The sequence below is a fragment of the Heterobasidion irregulare genome (assembly GCF_000320585.1).
Source record: "Heterobasidion irregulare TC 32-1 unplaced genomic scaffold scaffold_06, whole genome shotgun sequence".
In the NCBI taxonomy this organism is placed as follows: domain Eukaryota; kingdom Fungi; phylum Basidiomycota; class Agaricomycetes; order Russulales; family Bondarzewiaceae; genus Heterobasidion; species Heterobasidion irregulare.
In genome coordinates this window covers 1714913-1732893 of record NW_009258202.1, presented here as the reverse complement: position 1 = coordinate 1732893, position 17981 = coordinate 1714913, and the positions used below count along the sequence as shown (strand labels likewise).

The 17981-nt window shown below is 50.1% G+C and overlaps 8 protein-coding genes across 8 annotated transcripts; 3 read left to right on the top strand and 5 right to left on the bottom strand.

The window, feature by feature from the left end:
* Window positions 1-96: 96 nt before the first annotated feature.
* Window positions 97-1989, bottom strand: HETIRDRAFT_440513 (uncharacterized protein). Its single transcript, XM_009549290.1, has 12 exons — window positions 1941-1989; window positions 1813-1887; window positions 1715-1759; window positions 1610-1663; window positions 1497-1559; window positions 1352-1444; window positions 1209-1295; window positions 973-1147; window positions 878-921; window positions 723-821; window positions 350-671; window positions 97-289 (listed from the first exon to the last, which is right to left on the bottom strand). Exons 1-12 carry the CDS (start codon window positions 1944-1946, stop codon window positions 276-278), a joined length of 1077 nt encoding a protein of 358 aa, XP_009547585.1. The 5' UTR covers window positions 1947-1989; the 3' UTR covers window positions 97-275.
* An 820-nt stretch (window positions 1990-2809) lies between these two features.
* HETIRDRAFT_169633 (uncharacterized protein) lies at window positions 2810-2974 on the top strand (the record flags this gene model as incomplete). The annotated part of the gene is made up of 1 exon (XM_009549289.1): window positions 2810-2974. One exon carries the CDS (start codon window positions 2810-2812, stop codon window positions 2972-2974), a length of 165 nt encoding a protein of 54 aa, XP_009547584.1.
* Window positions 2975-3269: 295 nt separating this feature from the next.
* Window positions 3270-5662, bottom strand: HETIRDRAFT_410101 (uncharacterized protein). Its single transcript, XM_009549288.1, has 11 exons — window positions 5394-5662; window positions 5212-5328; window positions 5074-5157; window positions 4957-5022; window positions 4828-4891; window positions 4532-4780; window positions 4415-4479; window positions 4109-4363; window positions 3895-4049; window positions 3659-3836; window positions 3270-3595 (listed from the first exon to the last, which is right to left on the bottom strand). Exons 1-11 carry the CDS (start codon window positions 5577-5579, stop codon window positions 3380-3382), a joined length of 1635 nt encoding a protein of 544 aa, XP_009547583.1. The 5' UTR covers window positions 5580-5662; the 3' UTR covers window positions 3270-3379.
* A 455-nt stretch (window positions 5663-6117) lies between these two features.
* HETIRDRAFT_320185 (uncharacterized protein) lies at window positions 6118-7347 on the bottom strand (the record flags this gene model as incomplete). The annotated part of the gene is made up of 5 exons (XM_009549287.1): window positions 6118-6364; window positions 6417-6539; window positions 6599-6945; window positions 6994-7063; window positions 7115-7347. Coding segments are annotated over 5 exons (1020 nt in total), but the record flags the coding sequence as incomplete, so codon positions are not given.
* Window positions 7348-7790: 443 nt separating this feature from the next.
* Window positions 7791-10419, top strand: HETIRDRAFT_452366 (uncharacterized protein; the record flags this gene model as incomplete). Its single annotated transcript, XM_009549286.1, has 3 exons — window positions 7791-8475; window positions 8528-8612; window positions 8664-10419. 3 exons carry the CDS (start codon window positions 7791-7793, stop codon window positions 10417-10419), a joined length of 2526 nt encoding a protein of 841 aa, XP_009547581.1.
* Window positions 10420-10731: 312 nt separating this feature from the next.
* Window positions 10732-12594, bottom strand: HETIRDRAFT_452365 (uncharacterized protein; the record flags this gene model as incomplete). Its single annotated transcript, XM_009549285.1, has 8 exons — window positions 10732-10816; window positions 10879-11154; window positions 11214-11276; window positions 11337-11581; window positions 11641-11869; window positions 11931-12147; window positions 12203-12313; window positions 12372-12594. The coding sequence occupies 8 exons, from the start codon at window positions 12592-12594 to the stop codon at window positions 10732-10734; spliced, it is 1449 nt and encodes a 482-aa protein (XP_009547580.1).
* Window positions 12595-14437: 1843 nt separating this feature from the next.
* HETIRDRAFT_385524 (uncharacterized protein) lies at window positions 14438-16357 on the top strand. Its single transcript, XM_009549284.1, has 8 exons — window positions 14438-14994; window positions 15052-15139; window positions 15196-15256; window positions 15309-15490; window positions 15548-15627; window positions 15682-15886; window positions 15946-15969; window positions 16033-16357. Exons 1-8 carry the CDS (start codon window positions 14791-14793, stop codon window positions 16230-16232), a joined length of 1044 nt encoding a protein of 347 aa, XP_009547579.1. The 5' UTR covers window positions 14438-14790; the 3' UTR covers window positions 16233-16357.
* Window positions 16358-16430: 73 nt separating this feature from the next.
* Window positions 16431-17799, bottom strand: HETIRDRAFT_418828 (uncharacterized protein; the record flags this gene model as incomplete). Its single annotated transcript, XM_009549283.1, has 7 exons — window positions 16431-16650; window positions 16705-17008; window positions 17059-17248; window positions 17307-17380; window positions 17427-17561; window positions 17611-17718; window positions 17769-17799. The coding sequence occupies 7 exons, from the start codon at window positions 17797-17799 to the stop codon at window positions 16431-16433; spliced, it is 1062 nt and encodes a 353-aa protein (XP_009547578.1).
* Window positions 17800-17981: the final 182 nt, after the last annotated feature.

Here is a 17981-nt window from a genome sequence, read left to right as displayed (position 1 = left end):
CCGAGTCCGTTGCATACTGCCGAAGGTTGCTGGGGAAATGAGACTCACCAGTTGTCGGTGATGAATGTTGGAGAAGCTGATTTCAGAGCGAGGCGTGAGAGTTGAGCCGGGCGCAAATGAACGAAACGAAATGCCGACGAAATTCTTTCCTTGGAATACATCAAATTACGATACTCATCCTACGTCTATTTGCAACAAGACGTCATGACTGCATGCCTTATCCTACAACTTCCTTGCATAAGTGAACACATATTGAAACTTCACATCCCCACCCCTCAACGTTGGCCGTCTAATATGCGAAACAATGAATCATCGGCTATTATGTGACGGCGCAAGTGAAGTGACTTACAAGCCTTCGTCTCGTAGCCACGCACACCGACGATGATGTTCTGCGGTTCCTGAGGAGAACCAGAAAGGTAGTTGTTGATGATGTTCTTCGTTCCCTGAGCGTAGCGCGCCTGCGCGTCGAGAGTAGTGCCAGAGTAGTGAGGAACCATGCCGTTGCCACCACCGATGGGGTTCTTCATGTACCGCCATGGGTGATCCTTGGGGGCAGGTTGGACATTCCAGACGTCACCAGAGTATCCAGACAGCTGTCCGCTCTTGAGCGCCTCTGCGACGGCATCCCTGTCGCAGATCGCTCCACGGGCAGTGTTCACGAGCCAAGCGCCCTAAAAATCGTTTGAGTACTTCGATATCGAGAAGGTGGCAGCAGGCGTTACCTTCTTGAAATGTGATAGGAGCTCCTTGTTCACGAGTCCACGAGTGCCTTCGTGAAGTGGGCAGTTCACGGCGACCACGTCACATTGCGACACAAATTCCTGATGATGGAATGTCAGTTGTTTCTACAATTGATATTTTCATAGAAAATCCTTGCCTTGAGATCTTCTACCCGGCGAGTGCCTACGGCCTTGGCAGCCTCTGTAGGCATATCTAAGTAGAGATACCATAACATTTAGTAAGGTTACTCACCGGCCGGCAAGGGAGCGTAATCGAAGTAAAGGAGCTCCTTGCAATCAAATGGTTTGAGACGCTGGAGGACACGGTATCCAATGCGACCAGCACCAATAGTTCCAACGACCTTACCCTCCAGATCGAAGGCGTTGCGTGCAATGTCAGAGACTTGCCAGTCCCCGCGCTCAATCATCTGTTTTGGAGACGAGATATCAATAATTTGACAAATTCGATTCCCCATTGAGTATACGAACCTCATGAGCGGGCACAAAATTGCGGACAAGCAGGAGGATGGACATCACAACGTGTTCTGCGACTGACACGACGTTTGACCCAGAGACCTACAGGATTCAACTTTAAAAAGCACTAGAATGAAACATATGCTCCAAGCACCCACCTCCAGAACCTGAATGTGATGATCGACGGCAGCATTGAGGTCGATATGGTCGGAGCCGACACCGGCAGTGACACAAAGCTTGAGGTTCTTGGCCTAGATGAACAGTCAAAACTGCAACACTTCGATGGTAGACAGCAATGTGCACCTTCTCGATCAATTCTCGGGTGAGGTATCCCGGATGGAAGGGGGTTGTGATCAGGATCTCCGCCTACAGCCGATCAACAACATTTCGGACGTATAGTGAGATTGTGTTCTCACATCGACAATATGCTTTTGGAAATCGCTGTCTGCACCTTCCTTTGAGCTAGACACCTGGACCGCGGACCATCAGAGATCGGAAAGATCGGAAGCAAGGACGCATACAATGTACTCGTGGCCTTTGGATTCGAGGTACTCGCGGATACCGAGCTTGTGCGATACGATTAGATAGGAAATAATCGGTGTCGACAGTGAGGATATACCTGGTTCTCTACCGTGCCGAGCAGGCGAGACTCTTCTTGAGCTGCCACACCACCATCGTAAAGGATAGCGAGAATCTGTATTGGTCAGTCAATGACGTGTCCGATATCAGAAGCGCCACGGGACAGACCTTCATGGTTGCGTCGGGATGTGCAGATGGAGTGGAGGGATCGAGCGATGGAGGTCGGGGCAGAGCGAGACCAGGCTTATATATGCGAGAGAGGCGGGAGAAGGATCAACCCTGCATCGGGTGACCGAGTGGGTTCTGGTCGTGAGAGGTGCACAGTCTGCGCTGCGATGCAAGATTCCTGGGGAACACTAGACGCGTTCCCGCTTCAAGCTCCCCAATTACGCCCGGGATATCGTATCACGTGCCCGTTCGTCCCGCTCACCTCCCGGATCTCCCCTGCGAGGGGCGGGGAACTGTCCCGATCGGTCTCCAACTATCACCTCTGTTTCCGAAGTAGGATATCAGCGCCCGCGTTCGCCCGGTTCCGGCTCGCATTATGTCGTTATAGGCGGCCCTCGGAAAAGACACCACACCACATTTCGAATGCCGCGTACGACGTGATACGGACGGCCGCTTCACAAGGTGGGTACTAAGATAGACGGAATGGGACCAACATACTCACGAGACTGGTCGGGAAGTCACCTGTGAGACATAGACATACGGGACACCGGGGGGCTAACTGTGAACACCCCTTTTAGGGGCTAGTTGGGAGCAACGTATTCATTTGGGAATGCAACTCATGGCAGCTAGAAAGAGGCAAAATGATGTGAGATCATAGGAGCATGGCAGCTGATGCGGGGTAAACAGACCAATTATCTTGGATCAAAGATCGGGCACACCGGGCCTAGTCAATACGCGTAGAGAAGCAGCCAGGTGCCAGGACACATAAAACCCCGCGAGGTATGTAGGTGTTTTGGTGTCGGAATGGCTCACTGCTTATCACATTCATAGCGACGAGACTGCCTTAGTTGACAAGCTGGCGATCTTGGATGAAAGGAAGGAACGAGTGCAAGACGAATTGTCCTGCTACACAAACTGAGAGCAAGACGTGGGATGATGTACCTGGAATGCGATGCCGTCAAGGAGATTCAGTCGAGAACTCGAAGGAGAAGAGAGTTGTGTACTCTCTCATGTTCTGTGAGAAGGGCTCATGACTTGGCAGGTATCTTATGCGGAGCTTGAGCGAATCCTCAGGAAAATGAAATAGTTAGTTTCCCTCAGTGGCGACGTAGGACACCCTCTCCATCGAACCTATGCGGCATTATGAAAGGAACGTTCACGGAGTCAGACGACAGGCACAGTTCATTTTGAACTTTGCCAAGTCGAGCGTGACTTCCGATATGCCCCGGACTGTAACGTTGACCCACTCACATGGCCTACATCGAACGTGGGCCTGGGATGATCATCCCTCCGCTTCCATGTACCATCCTAAGATTAACTGCTCTGCGTGGAAAGGTGTCCGGAGCATACAGTCTGCACAAATGTTCATTCAATCATCCATATACGACCAATACAGCTACACGAGAATACACCTCCTACCTAATTACACCACTCAGGCATCACAACTCCGCTCTAAGCCCCTGATCTTTCCCAGACAGCTTGAACAGAGAGTTGACCGTGGCGGTAATACGCTCGAAGGCTCCGACAACGAGGTCGACACACCCAGAAGTTCCCTCCCAACATGCTTGGATCAAGGGACCCAGCCGTCTTTGGATTTCCTCGATCAGGTTCCCTACGGGAGGTTTGTCTTCCCCAACAGACGGCGATGGTCGTGGCTAGATGGTCAAGTTAGGATCGTTAGAAAATGTATACCGCACAAGTTCGCCACAGAAACTCGCCCATGCGTTAGCGACCTTCTCAGCCTCCTTGATGAGTTTCGCGGAATCGGCCGCATTGGTTTCACGCCACATACGACGAAAATCGTTCACAGCGTGCAGGCTCTCGGTGAACCGATGCAATGTGTTGATCAACGCCACGACCTCCGACCGTGAAAGTAGATTGGCGTTCGACCGAGGGCTGGAAAAATTTGTCGTCAGAATACAATACTCAATGGAAGGTGAAGATTGCTACACACTCAAGGGCCTTCTCGTCTAGTTCGAAGAGGATCTTCAGTGCTGTTCCGACGCCGGTGGTTTGGACTTTGCCCCATAGACGACACTTGTCACAAGCAACACAGTCCATGATGCGAGTAACGTTGCGGAAATGCTGCTTGAACTCCTCTTTCAAGACCTTCATGTTCAACTCGAATGTCAAAGCTTTGGCCTGCATTTAACTTCAATGCGACTCACATTAGCATTCTCGCCTCGGAACAAGACAGACTCGTCGAACTTTCCGACGGTCTGCGCAATGTCGATGACGTGAGTCAGCATGCCCAATGTCGCAGCGTCCTCTTCATGGGTACCAGACGAACAGTAGTCGTAGGCAGACAGGTACGGTCCAATGCGAGCAACTGCGCGGAGAAGGAGAACGGTGTTGAAGTAGATATACTGCAGGCGTTCAGGGTGTGAAGCTATGCGCGTAACGAAGCACTGCAGATCAGGGCCCTAGATGACGAAATTGAGTAAACCGACAATGACGTGTCGTACGAGACATACCCATTCTCCCGTTGTCGTGTCCAAGTGCTCTTGACAGATATGTGTAGAAATAGACGCGTGCAGGCCTGATAAACAAAAATCAAACTTGCGAACCAGTGAAGTAAGACTTGTGCTTACCAGAAATGATCTTATAATAAACCCTTTTCTCGAGGCATTGCGCGCTAGTTTCTTCGCCATCGACACGAAGAATCTCAGACATCGTATCTGGTAACTGAACATTGGCAGTTGAGGGACTATTCATGAGAGAAAGTTCGGACTGTCCAAAGCAGTTCTCCTCGTAGATAGCCTTCCAAATACGGTGAGCAGAGAATCCAGCATAGCCCGTGAAACGCTCGGGATTCAGAGTGAGATCGACGTAATCGCCCTCTGGGAAGCTATAAGTCCCCCGTACATCAAGAAAACAAGTCTCTCACCAGTCATGTCATCTAAATAACAGAAATCTGTGTCTTTGTAATAGCACCCTGGTAATGATTCACGCTAAAATGAGACATTAGAGGTTACTATCTTTCCTTAAATGTATGTCTAGATACATTCGCACCCACCTGGTCTTCAGGAGGTACTTCCAGCTTGCTAAGAGTAGCTACCCTCCATTTCTCAGGTATCTGTTCCTGTTGAAGGAAATGAGGTCATAAACATAATGCTGTATAAACAAGACGAACCTCGTCCACCGTGATGATGCTGCAGTCCTTACTCATGCAAAGTACATTTTCCTCCCAGAAAGGACACTCTCTATACAAGTCTGCCTGGTACCTCAGATGAGCAGGCCTGAACAAGATGCTTATGACGACATCACTCACTCGAAAATACTTGAAGAACGGAGTCTGTACCAGTTCGTGTAAACGCTCAAACAGGACGTCGCCGACGCTTTCCACGGTCTCGTAGTCACACATTGTGGTCTCGATGGGTCCCGTAAGCTATAGCAGTATGAAATGGTTAGAGACGAAACTACGAGCCTCAACCTCGAAATTATAGCACTCACAGTGTTCTCGCAGGTCGTTTGCTGTACAGGCTCATGCTCGAGCACATTCTGCACTTGATCCTTTCTCACCAGCGTGTCAGAAAGAAATGATGCACCGGAGGTCTGCGCTTGGCTAGACTGAGCGTAAGTACCTGTCCAGTCAAGCAGGAGGACGAGCAGAGCGCTCGGCAAGAGATGTGGACGCATTAAGCAAAGGATTGGGTGGTGGTAAAGACCAGAAGTGGCCGCTAGTAACTATCGGAAGTTATGCAAAGGGAGCGTGGATGTTGTGCAGCAATTATAAGCCGTTCTGTTGAGGTTCCACGTCGCCTCCAAAGTCTCCGTCAGTACATCCCACGTAATCCGATCACTTGGCCAGTCTCGGCCTCTGTTCGGTCGCCCTGGCTCGTCCCAGCCACGACTTTCAAATCATAGATCTTGGCCACATTGACCGTTGTAAAGACCTTCAGAGACCCGGAATGCTCTCGATTTCATCTACGGCGGCTAATTCACATCAACGAGCATGTCTTGGCTAGTCGAGATATGCCTCGGTCTGTGGCTGCTGTATTGCACACACATCTGATACATTCGGTAGCATAAATTCATCACACCGAAGAGCCTACCAGATCGAATCGATCAGGGTTTGGTCTTGAGATCTTGGGACGAAGCATGGCACTCTAGCCTTTGAGGAACTTCTCAAGTGAAGAATTATACTCGTAACCATTCAATTAAGCATTCGCGGACATCACCAGCCCATTTTATGTTTCAGGAGGGGAATGATTATGACGCGCTCGCTGTTCGGACCATTCGGTGGGCCCATGTTCCTCCAACAAGGTGCGCACAGCACACACGGACTCTCCCCAAGCCGCATATCTCCAACAATCGAATAAACAGCAGGTACTTTTGTGCATGCGCGGCAAAGATTGAGAAGAGGCGGCGTAATTTGTAGTGTAAGCGGATAGCCCATAGGAGGATCGCCAGGGTGTAGAAGACTGAAAAATGATCAGGTGAGCGCAGTGGTAGGAAGCATACACTTGAACGTACCGAATCTGATTAAACTCGAGAAAATGCTCGCAATCACCCTCATGTACGAACCAGTAAGGCTCGTGAAGTCGCAACGAGAGTGAGGACAATGGCGTATCGTGCATCTTCGGGCCATTCTTAAGGCTCGTTTGTCCAGATGAGAGTTTTTCAATCAGTTTACTGTGAGAGCGAGTTGAAATCACAATCTCTTGGAGAGGTGATTGTCGACATACTCAGCGTAGTCCACTTCATTCGAACCGTCGCCATAGGCTGTTCCTTCGATACATATAACACAGCCGCTCGACGGCGACGGGGGCATATCTTGATCTGTAACATATCCTACGAATCTTCCGTTTTCGTATAGCTCCTGAGGCAACTCATTGAACGAGCACGGTATGACCTCGAAAAGATCGCCGAGGGTCTGGGATGATAGAATGGCATGTTGTGAGAAACGCGTGATGTAGCTATGCGACCAAGCTATTCGACTGTGCACAGTCACGGTGAGTAGAGCCGAGCAAGGGGATGCAGAGACGCCATCCTCGGATTTTTTCTGAAATATGTTCAGAGCCACCGAATTTCACGCAGGGAAAGGACCAACCAATTGTGACAATGCGTTCTGGTCGTGATGCATAGGTCCCCTAATAAATAAGGCTGAATCCTGCGTCAAGCTTGTCACTCGATTGGTGCAAGTGAGATTGATGAAGGCTAGTGATACTCACAGCCAACTTTGGAGCTGTATGTTGTCTAGATTGGCCTTCAACGCGGTCAGTTCCGGGGTGTCGGTTGCAGACTCTAAGTCTGCCCTCTTCCGTTTCCGTCTGTTCGACATCCCGGCTTTGGCATTCTCGTAGATGGCACTGACGGATGCTTCATGATTTCTCCTTGCATATGCAGATGGATGAGGAACTTTCATAACGTCGTCCAGTAAAACATGAATTTCATCCAAACTTGATATGAATGTTTAAGCTGTCATGAATCAAAGGAAATAAAAAATACGCACTTGCATTCCAATTCTATTTGTTCCTCTGTGATGTCCGATAGGACTTCTGCGCCTTCGACATGTTCTGGAGCAATGTTCCAAAGGTCGACCGAGTTTGTCGAGTCGGTTTGCCGTTCGAGGACCGTATTTATGAAGGCACCGACATGTATCAGTTCAGAAGGGGGTCCGAACTGAGATTCATAAGTGTGGTTGGACCCTGTGTTCATCCTAGGCGAAAGAAGACAGCTCGAGGAAGAGGCACATGACCACAACGCGAGCTGGCACGATTATTTGTTTACATGGATTTGGGCGTTGTGTGTTTCCTTCCGCCAGTCAACCACAACAAGGTCGCAGCAGCTCTTCTTACAAGATACCATCCCGCCGGTGCCAAAATTTCCACTCATCTCTAATTTACCATGTCTACCATCCTTCAGGACCATATGAAGGAATATATCGACCGGGCGGTCCAAACATCGACTCCTCCAATGCTCTCACCTATGCCAGAACCCAACATCGGGCTTTCCAATTCTCCTTTCCGTATCAATTCTCCTTTCCGTATCACTCCAACTTCTGAATCCATACAAATATCTGGAATGTCTTCCTCCTCTCCGTCTCCCCAAAATCTTGGCGCATATAGTCCCCCGCTGTCAAGTCAGCGTATTTTGAAACCTTACCTGCCTAGGAATAGACCGTCGCAGTCCCAGGGCGAGACGGCGAGGATCTCGTCTTTCCCGGAGACGGATCCATTTTTCTCGGCCAAAGTAGAGCTCCAGTCCACATCCGTTCGAGTCGTATCTATGCCAGAGCAACGACCATCTGGTGTATATTTTCTAGATACGAGCTTGTCCTCCGATGGAGTCAACTCCGTTTTGTACAATGGAGATTCCTTTACATCGTCCACAGATGGCGACCTTTCTGGTATCTATATTCCTCGAATCGAACAAGGTATACCTCACACACCTTCCCCATCGCCCTCTCTAGACTCAGTTCTCATCATCGAGAATAACGGTGAGCTCTCCGAAGCTTTTCTGCGCAATAACCAAAAGGTCAAGGAAAAAGACCCGGAATTGTCCGTACAGCAAACACAACGTGAAGATGGAGGTATGAAACTGTGAGTTAATTCCCATAGGTACGTTCTGACAGTGCTATCTAGGATGGATCACCTGGGCAAAGTCTCCGCCAAGGCCTATTCCTGCACTTCATGGACCTCTATCATTACCATATGCTCGCTGTCCTTCGTGAGCTTCATTTCGGTGTCACTTGGTTGATTTCCTGACACGCCAAAACAGGGGTGCTGAGGGTACGATTATCGAAGAGCCAGATAACTTGCCTCGCATGATCTGGGGACTTAGCGGAGGCGGGCAGTCACCGCCGGATTCACCACCCACACAACACAAACCGAACATCCGACCAGCGATCCAGTCGTCACACATCTCTCTTCCACCTAGATTCCAGAAGCCTTCAAACAGTCTGGGTATTTCTCAACTCCAGCCACATCCTCCTCCCGCTGCTAGCTCTCGTCCAAACATGACGATAGGTGTGCCAGCGAACCAAGCGCACAAGTCGACCCTTCAAGGCTTCAACGTCGACTCGCAATACCTGCGTGACAATTATGACGATGCTATCGTTTTGGAGAACCTTGTTCAAGAGCAGCAGGTCAACAGAGGAGCCTATGATCTGGGATACGACCGTGCTATGGAGGACTTGCGGGGATTGGCTCTGGACAACGCTCTGAACTTGCAACATCTGCACGAAGAGGCCCAGGTCCACTCAAGATTGTCTGCCATGGATAGGTATTCCGGCCTCAGCTGTTATGCTTTGCCAGAACCGATTGTGCCGCACATGGAACACTCTGTCAACCACTTCCAGCACATTCCTATGAAGGTCTCATCTCGTCCTGCTGTTGGCTCTGCGCTTCCTCAGATACTCATCGAACCTCGCTCGCCTCCATCTATGGCTGCTCATCGTCGCCTCTCTGCCATGGAGATCGCTCAACAGTATCAGCAGCAGCAGCTTTATAGACAGCATGGGAGCTTGTTACCTACTCCGCCTAGCTCTTCGTCTCCTCTGTGGTCCTCGGGCTTCTCTCCGTACGATGATGCTTTGCTGTCCCCAAACTGGGCGACCTCTCAGGTACCCGGACGCCCTAACGCGATTACTCAAGCGCTCTATCCTGATGCTTCTGATGATCTACGCCGACTATACGAACGAGTCAATGATGTTGGTCTCCGCTCGGACGTGGCTGCTTCACTTGCTCCTCCTGCTCAGATTAAACCAAGTCCTAGACTGCTGCCGACTGTTCAGAACACTACGAGTGTATCTTCTGGTGCTCTGGTTGATTATCTCACCAGTCGCGATGTCCAGTACTCGCCTCAACGTCCAGCCCCGCCCCCTAATACTCCGCGTTCTCGCACGGTATCTCAAGAACAGCCTGCTCGCCGCCAATATGCATACGTTGCAGCTCCGCTCTCTCCTACGTCCCCTGAAGCGCGTGGCCACAGCCTGTCTTATCACCAACCTCGTTCTGTCCCTTTCGCTCGGCTCATCCAACGCCGCCTGTCTGCCGTTCCAGAAGAAGATAACAATTCAACCGTTCGCGGCCGCTCTCCTTCTCCTTCTATGGCTAATACTGATATGTCGAGGACTCGTCATCAGCCTGTTGTTGCGGGTGCTCCAGCCTCAGCTTCAGCAAGGGCGCACATCACATCGCAAAGACAAAATGCTGTGATCCGTCCAACTCGATCATGGCGTCAACCGTACGGTGCAACCCACGTCAGGACTTCAGAAGTCTCAAGTCTTGAGCAGTATGGCGAACCTGCAGCGGCATATACCAAAGTCAAGCCCCCGACAACGAATGTCAGGAATGAACAAGACATGAGAGGATCAAGACTCAACGCGGCTGTCCCCGCTGGAGATGAGCGATTGAGGGATAGCGAGAGTCAAAAGGAGAACAGTAGTAGAGGCGGGGCAGGAAGGAAGAGGGGAAAAGGAAGAGGCCGTAGAGGATTCAACGGGCACTCCGATCTGTCGTCAGCGAGGACGTAGATGGTTTAGGTACTTATTCACTTTCGTTGTTCATGCTCCGCTCTCAACCTCTTCGCATGTCTGTGTAAGATGAGTTCAATTACATTATTCCAAATTTTAATTTCGCACTGTTCTCATCATCACCACCCGCATCCCGACTCTTTTAGCATATTAGCATAGATGGATTTCAACGCACCGAATGTTGTATTTTTACTCGTATTAGACCAAGCTTTATCACAGAGGAGTACGAGCAATGTATTGTGCAGAGCATCACCTTCAGTTGCGAGTACTCCATGGATTCATTCCGTGATTCCATTACAATCGAAATACAAATCAAGTCGCTTTGACGAATAGGTCAGTAAATTTGTCCGCCGAAAGCTCTCCCAAGGCCTTTGCGTCGGACATGGTATCGATGATCCTACAGCACAGGTTAATCGACATTTCGGTGGAGAACAAAGGATGGCATTGTAGTAGACGTACTTCTTCTGGTGGGTCTCGTCGAAGTGGTAGCCGATATGACGACGGAACTTCGCGAGCAGGAGAGGGGTGCCCTCTTCACGACGACGCTTGTGGCCGACAGGGTATTCCACCTCAACTTCGTCAAGAACGGTACCGTCGTTGAGTTCGACGAGGAGCGCATTGCCGATGGAACGCTTTTCGGGGTCGTGATAATCAACGCTGAAACGCTTGTCTTCGACGCAGAAGGTCTTGGCGCGGAGAACATCGATGCGGGGGTCGGATGCAGAGGCGTCGGTGCTATATTGATTGGAAGATCAGCTATCAAAAAGTGGAAGTAGGAGGGGGGATGTACGGACTAGCTTTGAGAAGTAAGTTCGCCGTGGATGAGCGGGTACGCGACCATGTAGCTGATCGCGTGGCTAAACGTGACAATGATATGAGCGTCTGCATTTTTTGTAGTAAAAGTAAAGAGAACTTACTCGCGGTCAGCGAAGTTGTCGAGGGGGCCTTGCTTGTCGATGATGCGGATGGCGGCTTCCTGGGTGCGGATACGGACGGACTTGATATCTTCAGCGGTCTTGCCAAGCGCTTTCAGTTTGTCGTGCACGATGTATGCAGCCTCAACCGCCGTCTGGGCATGGAATTCGGCAGGGTACGAAATCTTGAACAGAACATTTTCCATCACGTACGAGCCGTATGGTCGCTGGAACTCGAACGGTTTGCCCTGCAAGATATGAAGTATCTTCAGCGTCGGACGATTTAGGGACGTTCGAGTGCTCTTACCTTGAACAGGACATCATAGAAGCCCCAGGTCTTGGCGGTGAGAACGGATGGCATGCCAATTTCACCTTTCTTAACAAGGTAGGCGAGGTTGACAGCACGAGAGCAGGCATCTCCTGCAGCCCAGGATTTGCGTGACCCAGTGTTAGGTGCGTGACGGTAGGTGCGAAGCGACTGGCCGTCAGCCCATGCTTGGGAGATAGCGTCAATGGTCTGTTCGCGTGACAGACCACTGAATGATATATGAATGTCAGAAACGACGTGTAGGAAGGTATAGGAAAGTGAAGACGTACAGAAGTTTGGATACGACGGCTGTGCTAGCGACCTTGACCAGGACAACATGGTCGAGACCGACACGGTTGAAGGAGTTGAGGAGGGCGAGACCGCCCTGGATTTCGTGGGCCTTGATCATGCCCTCCAACACATCTCTGACTGTTACTTTTTGACCCGTTCGGGCCAAATGATCGGCCACGGCCAGGATAGCACCAAGATTGTCTGACGGGTGACCCCCTACAAAATCAAGTCAGTAAAAGTAAAAAAGAAAAAGGTCACGAAAGCGTATGACATTCTGCCGCGAGGAAACAGTCGTTGAAATCGAGCCAGCGGATGATCGTTCCAATATTGAATGCTCCACGGATAGGATCGAGCTGATAGTTGGTGCCAGGCACCCTTGTACCTAGGGGAGAAATATAAGATGTTGCCCATGAGGTTCTGCAGCGTGGTTAGGTACGCACCATTCGGAACAACAGTGCCTTCCACCACTGGGCCAAGCAAGCGACTGCACTCAGGGAACCTCAGACCCTCCAAACCACACCCAATAGTGTCGATCAAGCAAAGTCTCGCGGTCTCAAATGCGAGTTCAGAGTCAATCTTATAGCTGTGGACATAGTCCGCAATGTCTTGCACCACCTGATCCGGCTCCGGGCGAACAGTCGACTCGCCAAAGGACGTGGACATCGTTCTATAAACTGAGAATGTGGTCGAGGGGATGGAAGATGCGGAAGGACGGCTCGAAGGCGCAGATGTGTTGATTAAACCAGCTGATGAGGAGATAGCCGCAGAATGGACGCGGGGTAAGCTAGCAATCGCTCCGGGTCTGGAAGGAGTTCGCAGAAGCAGGCGTGTTGAGGCTCGCAGCATTTGTCGAGGAGGATACGCTGGCTACACAAGAGACACCAAGTTGCGACTCTCGCTGTCGTTCACGTCCAAACTAGTACGAGTCTATGTACCTCCCCGCATTTGGCACGTGCTTCGCGTAACGTGGGGCCCCGGATATCTGTAGACCCGCGGCCCACAGCACGTCAAGTATAACACTCTGACGATGATCCATGTCTGTTCATAGACTGTATGCACCCTAGGCATTCATTTCTAACTCGAATTCATTATTGATGGGACCTCCAACGCAAACATCTATCTCACCAAGCCACCATACCGACTCATCAGTGGTATATGAGTCCAATGGCAGAGTGCAAAGTGGGGTAGTTTTCTCCCAAGGCTTACCGCTCCTGCAAAAACTTAGCCCAGTCAAGTATACGCCGACGCAGTGAGTCTCGTATTCCTAGGATCTCAACGGCAGGGGATGCTGCCGACTGCCCCCTTCACAGCCGTGAGTGCCGAACCGCGGCTCAAGGGTGAGCAACTGTCATTCTATGCCTCACCCGTCACATTATAATCGAGGCCTGGGCGCTTTACAGAAGACATTTGTGGGCGCCTGTGGATGTCTGATATTTCGAGAAGAACTGCCGTGCCGGTCTCCAGCACGTATGCAGCTGCAGGTATCTACCAGAGTTCAGCGATGTTGAGCTAATCTCCAAGCAGACTAATAATTACTAAGTTCACTGCAGCACGGCATATTCTTGTTCGACAAGCTCGCTTTCTTGCGTAGTGCAACGCTCAAGCATTCACACTCGGTGTCCTCCAGCATCCCCCTTCCAATCTCGACAATGTCCATCGTGGGTAACACGCCTCTATGATGGAGGATGATGACGTCCCGTGCATTTCTGTAATCCTCACAGCGTGAAACGCTCAACGCCTTGATATTGAGGTGCTCTTCGAGGATGCGCCTCAATTAATTAGAATGCCTCGCAGATGTATCTCTGAGATCGGCCGAGAATTTAGGTTACGCACGTTGCCAAATCCGGGCACATCATGACGTGTTTATGAGCTTTTGAAAGGTACGATTGTATTACGATCCAAGTGAGACAGTGCTAGCTTTCAATATTACTCTCCAGTCTTTCGGGTTATATTTAGGTTTCAAGAGGTTACAAGACAATCGCAATCGGACATGCCTGCAAGTGACACTAGTCAAGCCAATCAAGGAGGATGCGCAATCCTGATCTGGCCTCAGCGTTTCTATACCAGACCATTTGTCAAAGGTGCGACATGCGCTCAGATGACGCAGCAGAGCAAGCAGCATTTTCTGTGCCGGCGTCGTCGGGCAGCGTCGGGCACACCGATCGGGCGGGTGACATCGGCGGTTAGGTCTAGACTAGGTTGCGTGTTATTTTGTGTTTCGATCCTCCACACAATTTCTTGAAACGTGCGCTCACGGACTGCTCACGGCCGCAGAACGAAGCAAGGAGGGTTGGTAAGTGGTTGGTGACGAAGAATGCCGATCACATTGACCCACTTATCAGATCCATCCACCGCGAGTCCGTTTGCCGGATTGCCGGAACCCATTACCGGGTCTCGGCAGCACTACAGTTGCAATCCATGGACATCTCGCTGAGCAGTTTTTCTATGTGACTTCTGGACAATGCAAAACCCGAAGGGAGTCGGGATATAATTATGACCCGCCACAACAATTCATCATATGTACCCGCAGCTATAGGGGTCCTCGGATGGGCATCGGTGAGTCAAAGCCAAAATAATGTGTTCGTCATTTTGTGTCCAAGTCAGCCTATTTGCTTTACCGATGGTAGCGCCACGAGCGGTATCCAAGGGTCTCCACCAGGAAATCTAGCCCCCGATTTCCAAGTAACTGTCCCTGACGAGGGCCAGCATTGGGTCTTTGCAGCGGAGCTACGGTGACTTACTTATCTCGCATAATTGTGACATCCCGCGTGGTTTACGTGTCTCTTTCTTTATATAAAGAGTCCTTGCAACTACAACATCTCAGTCTCCATCACCACCTACCACATCTTTCTTTCCACAATGGCCCCTGTCTCCGCCCCCGCTAAAGTTCTCGTCACTGGTGCAAACGGCTATGTCGCCGTTTGGGTTACGAAGGCTCTCCTTGAAAGTGGCTACTCTGTCCGTGGAACTGTTCGTTCTGCGAGCAAGGGAGAGCATCTCAAGAAGCTCTTTGCGTCATATGGCGATAAATTAGAGCTTGTCGTCGTCGCAGATATCACGAAGGTGCGTTGCTACGATTTTATGCACAGAGCTTACATTGACGCTTTGACATGAATGAAGGAGGGTGCTTTCGACGAAGCTGTTAAGGGTGTTGACCTCGTCGAGCATACCGCGTCTCCTTTCCATCTCAAATCGAAAACCCCTGACGGTACGTGATTGTTATTTTATCTCGACGTCTGGTCTAACCACTGCTCTTACTTCAAGAGGTCATCGTCCCCGCATTGAAGGGGACAGTCAGCGTCTTGGAATCTATCAAAAAATACGGGTACGATATCTGCCTGTAATCATGAAGTCCTCACCTTATGGTCTATCTCTAGCACATCTGTGAAGCGAGTGATTGTTACCGCTTCCGTCGCTAGCATCCTGCAGGTCCCCCTTTTGCCGAACGTCTTCGATGAGTCTTCATGGAACGAGCCGTCTATCAAGAACTGCAACGAGCTTGGTGACAATGCCAATCCTATGGACATGTACTGCGCTTCTAAGACGTTAGCGGAGAAGGGTGAGTCTCCTTCTGCATGACTCTATCTGATATTGATCGTGTTATCTATTATATCAGCTGCATGGGATTTCGTGGAGAAGAACAAGGGTAGCATCAGCTGGGATTTGGTTGTTCTGAACCCTCCATATGTCTATGGTGTGAGTGCTTTACGAGGACTTTTCCCGGTGTCATGCTTATGAGTTTTGTATCAGGCTACAATCCAAGAGGTCGCTGATACATCATCCATCAACACTTCGATGCAAGAATTCTACGATCGCGTTATCTTGGGTAATATGGACGACGACGGCTTGGCTACCAATGGAAATGCGTGTGTCGACATCAGGGATCTGGCCAAGGCTCATGTATTGGCCGCACAGAAGGCGGAGGCTGGCGGTGAGAGGATCATCATCAGCTCAGGTGAGTTTTTGCTTTCGCTGTCAACAAATGAATCACTAATGCCCTTGGATTCCTTTCAGCGCCTTACTACTGGCAAGAATTTGGTTCGTCGTTCTCGTCGATTGAACTTTCTTGAGCTGACGCTGACTCCTCTGAATCTCATACAGTCGATATCTCCAACGCTGTTGCTCCCACTTTGAAGCTTCACAAGGGTAACCCGGGCTCGACCAAGGGTAAACCATACCCATGTGATTTCAAGAACTCGAAGTCAGCCCGCATCCTGGGCTTGAAATACATCCCGAAAGAAGATATGATTCGGGACGTTCTTATCGATTTCAAGCAGAGGGGATGGGCACAGCAGATTTAATCACGCCATATAATGTAACCACATACCCATAGATCTAGATGTGATGTTTTGTTTAGAAGTTTATGCTTGTTCGATGACTTTGAATTGTGACTTATAACGATCAGTCGACTCCGACTGGTGCCGCTAGTGTCCATGTCATGGCAATTGTCAAGAAAATCACTGCTACAGGATAGAAGGGAGAGGTAAGCTCGATGATCATCACTTCTTTTGGAAAAAAGATGATATCTTCGACATCCCATTCAAATTCGCCTTTTTCAACTTCTCTGTGCCTTGAGAGCCCTTGGGCTTCATTTTTCGCTTCTTCCCATCTTGCTCATCTCCATTAACCTTTTTCGCCTTGGATGCAGGAGCATTCACGACAGTCATCGCGGTCATTTCATTTTCTAAAGCCTTCAAATGTTCATCCAATGGACTGAAGCTGAGCGGTCCATAAGCAAAAGATCCGTGTCCAAAGGTGAGAGAGAACACATACTCATAGGACGCCTTCAAGGACTTGTACGTGTCCGGGGGCAAATACTGCGAAACGAGATCGCAAGCGGCCTTGATGCGGCCAACTACTACATATTCAGGCAATGTTCTCGTAGTCATATTTGAGAGCTTACGCTCTAATAGGCGTTCTTTGCCGTCATCCATAAGGCCATCCTTCGCCAATCTCCGTGTCACTGTTCTGGACTTCTCGGACACTTGCTGCTTTGACAAGCGAGACACTTTTCCACGTAAGTACTCAACTAGCTTCTCCTCGGAGTATCGGTATACGGTGATATCAGCTGTGATGTCTGGAAACGCGTCAGACGGCAGCCACAGTTGACACAAGAGCCATACGTACCCTTGACATCGCATAGTCGCCTCATGGCATCGGATATACAGTCCAAAGAAGCCAGGGATAGTATGTCCCTTGACGAAATGACGGAGGACGAGTCGATGCAAGAAGACCCGACAGACTGTTGTGCAAGCTTTAAAGCGACTTCGTCAAAAATATCGTGTAATGGGCAAAACTTCCCCAGCGTTCCGCCGGGCTGGACCGATTGTGGAAAGTCAGTTTCGGGTGCACACCGAGAGGATATAACAGCGCACTGGTCTAGCGACTTGTAAGATGGGTATCAAGACGAATGTCGGATCGATAGGTGTCATAACCAGCAATTTCCCATCTGCAAAGGCTTGAGCCGTGGCATGAGAGACAATCGTAAATCGTACCTTCTACTACTTCATCGCTTGAAAATAACCAAGAGCGTGGATTTGGGGGTGTTACAGATTGCACCTCAAGAAGCCCCCATCGTATTGTATTGTCTGTCTTCGACAAGCGATATGGTAGAAATAGAGAGGGGATGCCTGCTAGGTGTCAGAGTCGATATAGTAGAGTTTTTGCGATGAAAGCTACCCGTTCTGGGGTGAGGGAGTCGGAGAAATTGTGCATTTGTTGGGCATCCGTTGATTCCGTTCCCTACAACCCTCTCGTTGAGTTTCATGGATATCGTGTCCAGGACATCTGGGATATGGTTGGTGCATATTTTATAGCAATGAATGGTGTGTGCTTACCTGTAGGAAGGACAGCAATGTGAGTCGTCATTGTGCGGCAAGTACTTGTGGATTGGGGACAGCGGAAGTTTGCCACCGCGACGCGACGCGACTTATTGAACGCGTCTGTCAACACGTGAGCGTGTGACGTTGAAATTTGACTCAAATTGCCTTTCGCCGTCGCCCGCGCCGTCCGCCGCCTAGTATTATCCTATTGAGTCAGAAAATGAAGCC

Coding starts and splice junctions, on each gene's coding strand:
- HETIRDRAFT_440513 (XM_009549290.1), bottom strand. Junction 1,560..1,609: donor TCCAAAAGCATATTGTCGAT/GTGAGAACACAA, acceptor GATCGGCTGTAG/GCGGAGATCCTGATCACAAC. Junction 672..722: donor TCCTATCACATTTCAAGAAG/GTAACGCCTGCT, acceptor AACGATTTTTAG/GGCGCTTGGCTCGTGAACAC.
- HETIRDRAFT_410101 (XM_009549288.1), bottom strand. CDS start 5,579: ATGCGTCCACATCTCTTGCCGAGCGCTCTGCTCGTCCTCCTGCTTGAC. Junction 4,480..4,531: donor TTATTATAAGATCATTTCTG/GTAAGCACAAGT, acceptor TTTGTTTATCAG/GCCTGCACGCGTCTATTTCT. Junction 3,837..3,894: donor CTAGACGAGAAGGCCCTTGA/GTGTGTAGCAAT, acceptor AAATTTTTCCAG/CCCTCGGTCGAACGCCAATC.
- HETIRDRAFT_385524 (XM_009549284.1), top strand. CDS start 14,791: ATGGCCCCTGTCTCCGCCCCCGCTAAAGTTCTCGTCACTGGTGCAAAC. Junction 15,628..15,681: donor ACCCTCCATATGTCTATGGT/GTGAGTGCTTTA, acceptor GTTTTGTATCAG/GCTACAATCCAAGAGGTCGC. Junction 15,970..16,032: donor TTACTACTGGCAAGAATTTG/GTTCGTCGTTCT, acceptor AATCTCATACAG/TCGATATCTCCAACGCTGTT.